The sequence below is a fragment of the Mugil cephalus genome, chromosome 1, assembly GCF_022458985.1.
Source record: "Mugil cephalus isolate CIBA_MC_2020 chromosome 1, CIBA_Mcephalus_1.1, whole genome shotgun sequence".
Classification (NCBI taxonomy): Eukaryota; Metazoa; Chordata; class Actinopteri; order Mugiliformes; family Mugilidae; genus Mugil; species Mugil cephalus.
Genome location: NC_061770.1, coordinates 17,526,876 through 17,531,720, shown reverse-complemented (window position 1 = coordinate 17,531,720; position 4,845 = coordinate 17,526,876). Strand labels below are relative to the sequence as shown.

The window sequence follows — 4,845 nt, the reverse complement described above, 5'->3', positions numbered from 1 at the left end:
TTTTTATACTTTGTTCCATGTTTCATGACTAACTAAAGAATTATTGTTGAGTGTTGTTGAGTTTCGGAGAGTAGTGAGTCATTACATTTTTCCATCTTGTTTTCCTAGACACTAGACATGTTCCTATGTCTACATGCCAGCTACCAGGGCACTGACTATGGCCTTCACCACTGTAAAACCTCTAGGTGGCAGTATGTTGTGAAAACAGGCTTGACGACAACTACAGTTAAAAACCAACGAAGAAGAAAGACAGGAAAAGGCGTATAATGTTAAAATTGAAAACAGAAATGGCGCGGGTATGAACGACGCTGTTAAAACCTAACTGTGAAAATGTAACAACTCACCAGCTGCTTATGTCCTCGAACTTGGACAGAAGATTTTCGGAACACCAAAATATGGGCGTCGTGAAGCAAAAACAAAGTATGTGGACGGATGATGCTAACTAGCGCTAACGCTGTGTTTTAGCACTTTCCTCAACGTTTGCGAACTGCCAGTTGAGATTTAGTTTTGTATTTGCCAAAACCGTATTAAGCTACCGCCGAGGTATTGGTGGTCTTTTAAAATGTGCAATGAACACTGTGACCAATTCCCTGTACACCTGGTTCTAATCGCTTTCAAATGAGCAGCTGCTAGAGAGGTGTTTACAAAAAAAAGAAACCAGTGACACTCACGGCGAGGACGTAAACGATGTCCGTCAATGGGAAAGTCATCCCGCACACCCCGCTGGCCGTAGACTTCTGGCAGGTCCGGAAATGTCCAGGTACCCGGCTGTTCTTCCTGTCCCACATGCACAGCGACCACACGGTGGGTCTGACCTCCACCTGGAGCAACCGGCCCATCTACTGCTCACCCACCACTGCCACTCTGCTCAGACTCAGACTACAGGTGAGAGGGACAGGCATGTTTTAAATGTAAAATTACTAGTTTTAAATGTTTGGACTCTTCACAGCAGCCTTTTGGCCCGTCTATCCATCTGAACATAGGTGTAGCTGATTAACTTAAGTGTGGCTGTGTTCCATGTAAATGCGACAAGACACTGACAGTGTGCATGGTTCCTCATTGGTAGAGTTGTAATATTAAATGGAAAAGGTCCCACACATACACAGATCAGCCACAACATTAAAACCCACTGACCGGAGAGCAGACATCCCTTCAACCTATAGGACCCAAAAGCCAGAGGAAACAGAAATATTGTTGCACAAACATTTTTGGGATTTATTCTCCACTGATTTCTTTTTCTGTTCAGGTAAAGGAGCAGTGGATCCATCCTCTGGAACTGGGTGAACCAAACATGCTTCCGCTGGACGACATCGGCAAGGAGAGGCTCACGGTCACATTGATCGATGCTAATCACTGTCCGGGCAGCGTCATGTTTCTGTTTGAAGGCTACTTTGGCTCTATTCTGTACACTGGTCAGTTTGTCTTATTTTTCTCGGGTATCTTACCTTAGTTCTTTCATTTTTTTTTTGTTTGTTTCACAACATCATATTGTCACATCCTTCACTGTAGGTGACTTTAGATACACTCCTTCAATGCTGCGTGAGCCATGCTTGAGGAACAACACCACTATAGACGTCCTGTACCTGGACAACACCAACTGTGATCCCAACCGCACCCTGCCATCCAGACAGAAAGCCACTCAGCAGATCAAAGAGATCATCCGCAGACACCCCGACCACTGTGTTGTTATAGGTGAGTTTGACATATAATGTAGCATGAATATTATAAACACTTAGCCCTCTTTAAATCTCCACTTACGCAGAGTTAAGTATGTAACAGTTACGTTTCCCGGTGGCCATGTGAAGTGTTTTGAATTATTTTTTTGTCTGGAAAATTAAAATAATACCAACCATTTTTTCAACATACTACACTTTTTTCCATTTAAAACCATATTCTGCAATTATTTCTTTTTCATTTCTTTTGAAAAGTAGAAAAAGCAAATGAACACAATGTATTAAACTACCACATGTAAATGTGTATGAGTCTGACAGACATCTGCACTGTGCTGGCTGGTTCACACTTAATGCTATCACAGACATATAACAGCTGTATAAACCAATCAAGTGTAAAACCAACAGTACACTAAAATAAAACTAAATGGAAAGAACCTGCAATTTGTAAGGTAAGGCCACAAACACCAGCTGAATCATAACTGTGGGAGGTGTAAATAAGATGATGTCATGTCAGTTTTTCCCCTAACGGTCCAAAATAATGATTTATTGCAGGGTTAAAATGAATTCCTTGTTTTTCTCTGCAGTCTCATGACACAGACTCTCATTCTGTCTTGCAGGCCTGTATACACTGGGTAAGGAGTCCCTGCTGTTGGAGCTGGCGATGGAGTTCAAAACCTGGGTTGAGGTGAGCATTGAGAGGATGGAGACCCTTAAAATTCTCGAGCTGCCTGACGTCTTCACTACTGAACCAGGAGCCGGTCGTATCCGAGTGGTGGAGCAGTCAGAGATTTCCTCTGCCACTTTGAACCAGTGGAACACAGAACAGCCCACTGTGGCCATCTTGCCTACCAGTAGGCCCCTGGTTTCTTTCCACCCCAACGTCTACGTGGTGCCCTATTCAGACCATTCCTCCTACCAAGAGCTCGAGGATTTTGTCTCTGCACTTAAACCTGACTCCCTGATACCCATTGTAGGAAAATGTGTACCCGGAGGTCTCTCTGCCTTATTGCCGAGCAAAAAACGCCATGAAATCCTGGTTCCTGAGTCAGTGCAACACTACATGTTGAGAATGCCTAAGAATCAGCTTAGCTCATCAGTGTACACAAGTCTTCGGCGCAGACAACTCCATCCTCTTGCCCCCAAAGGAGTGGTATTTGAGTCTCCTGCACAGGGATCCAGAACATCATGTGAAGAAGAATCTGAGTCAGAGTACCTGGAACAAGACGTATCCGAGGAAGAGATGGACACAGAAAGTAGTGAAAGGGACTCTGACTGTATTCTTGTGGACACAAGCAAAGGACTCACGCCTGACAAAAATAGAAGAGGGGCTGGAGGCATGTGGAAGCTCAGCATTGTGCAGACAGTCTCTGAGGAAGTGGTGATGGCAGAGTCGGTGCAACTCACCCAGAATAACTGTGCTCCAGTGGAGATCCTGACAAACACCAAGATCTGCTCAAAGCCTGTCAGAACCCCTAAAAGGCCTCCAGAAACCAGTGCCACAACAATCAGACATCAACGTAGTGGATATGGAACCGTTCAGGACGAGTGCACATTATCAGATGAGGAAAGCACAACTGATCAGAACGAAAGCTCTGATAACGATTCCTGCGTGTCATTCAGCACCATGACCGAGCTGCAGCGTGAGTACGTAGAGGAGCTGGAAAACAAACTTTTAAAGAATCTCCCCTTCTCAGAGGACGACTTTAAGGCCTGTGTCCTCCTGCAGAAGGGCTTTGTGTAACGGTTTACCCTTTCACCTTACGTCGTACACGTACATCTCAGACAAATAATGTGATTTGATCTAAAAGATGAGCTTTTGCCTTTCAAAGGTTTTTGTCTTTTTCTGTGTGTAAGCACTTTAAAGCGTTATTTTCTCATTAGTGTCTTGTCGTTTTCCTTTAAGTGCTTCCATTTCTTTCTTGTTGGACTGTACTTTACGAAAAGGCTTGTGATTATTGGACCGATGAATGACTGACTAACCTTTTGGTTAAGCCACGTTGCCTCTTAGTATTAATTAAAAATATATAAAATTTAAAAAACAATGTATTTGTAAATTATTATTGACCCATGGACTAGTGATGAGGTTTTCATGAGGCAGCTTTCACTGATCAGTCATTGATGTTTGGAAAGTCACATTTAGGGTTTTTCTTCACCAGCCTGGATTGGTCACTTTTAGCTGCACGAACCTATAACGACGTGCATTTCCTTCACGGTCTCAGAGCAGGGGACAGACACGCTGCATTAATGTTTGGTAGGAGGATGGACAGACAGCCAACTCGTGTAGCTCACATTCTCTGTCTTTGTACCCTAACCAGTACGTCTCTCTCTCTCCATGTTCGCAGGAGTTTTGTAGTTTCTCACTGAATTTCTGTGCTTTGAAGCTTAGTTTCATTCCTGTGTCTTTGCTTATATACTCAGACATCTGCCTTGTTTTTCTTCATCAAGTTTGTGGATGTTAGTGGCACAATTCAGTGTTACTTTTTGTTACAGTGGACGAACCTTAAAAGCACAAACGTGTATTTGTTTCGCGTTTTGAAAAGAAATGAGTATGGTGGTTTCTCTTTCAGACTGGATTGTCTTAAAGTAATGACTTTTGTATAGTTTTGTATTTGTCAACATTTTTTCCTTTTGTATGTTTTCACTCTGTGAATAACGGCCTTTTGAGTTATATTTGGACATTTTCAGAACTGGTGTCTTTTAATGGGAATAGTAATGTAAAAGATCAGTAGTATCATCTGTACCTGGACTGTGATCCCACTTTCTTTGTGTTATTTGTGTTTTCCCTTTTTGGAACTATGTGATACACTGAGAACTTAAATAAAATACTGAATATAATCTAGACTCATACATTCTGCTATTGTTTTTGTTTCTAAATCGATGTAAATGCAACGGCGGAACAAAAAGACACTTTCTTTGTTACTCCACTACAGTAGAGTCCTTGGAGAAGTGATTTTAATTAAAAATGTTAGTTGGGAACTGGTGGAAAAACAACTAGTGTATGTCCAGTTAGAAATGTAGCTTTACATAGGAGGTGACATAAAATAGCAGTTTACACTACAGATTCCTTCACTCTAACAGTGAAGTGTTCATTAGGAGAACAGGAGGTGCTTCAACCATCGGTGAAAGACGCTGAATCTCATTACTCATTAAAAAATACACCAACCGACCTCAT

At 42.3% G+C, this 4,845-nt stretch overlaps 1 protein-coding gene across 1 annotated transcript; it reads left to right on the top strand.

Annotated features, from left to right (window-relative positions):
• The first annotated feature begins 240 nt into the window (after nucleotides 1-240).
• dclre1b (DNA cross-link repair 1B) lies at nucleotides 241-4,518 on the top strand. The gene is made up of 4 exons (XM_047584323.1): nucleotides 241-885; nucleotides 1,247-1,412; nucleotides 1,510-1,692; nucleotides 2,291-4,518. The coding sequence occupies exons 1-4, from the start codon at nucleotides 688-690 to the stop codon at nucleotides 3,412-3,414; spliced, it is 1,671 nt and encodes a 556-aa protein (XP_047440279.1). The 5' UTR covers nucleotides 241-687; the 3' UTR covers nucleotides 3,415-4,518.
• Nucleotides 4,519-4,845: the final 327 nt, after the last annotated feature.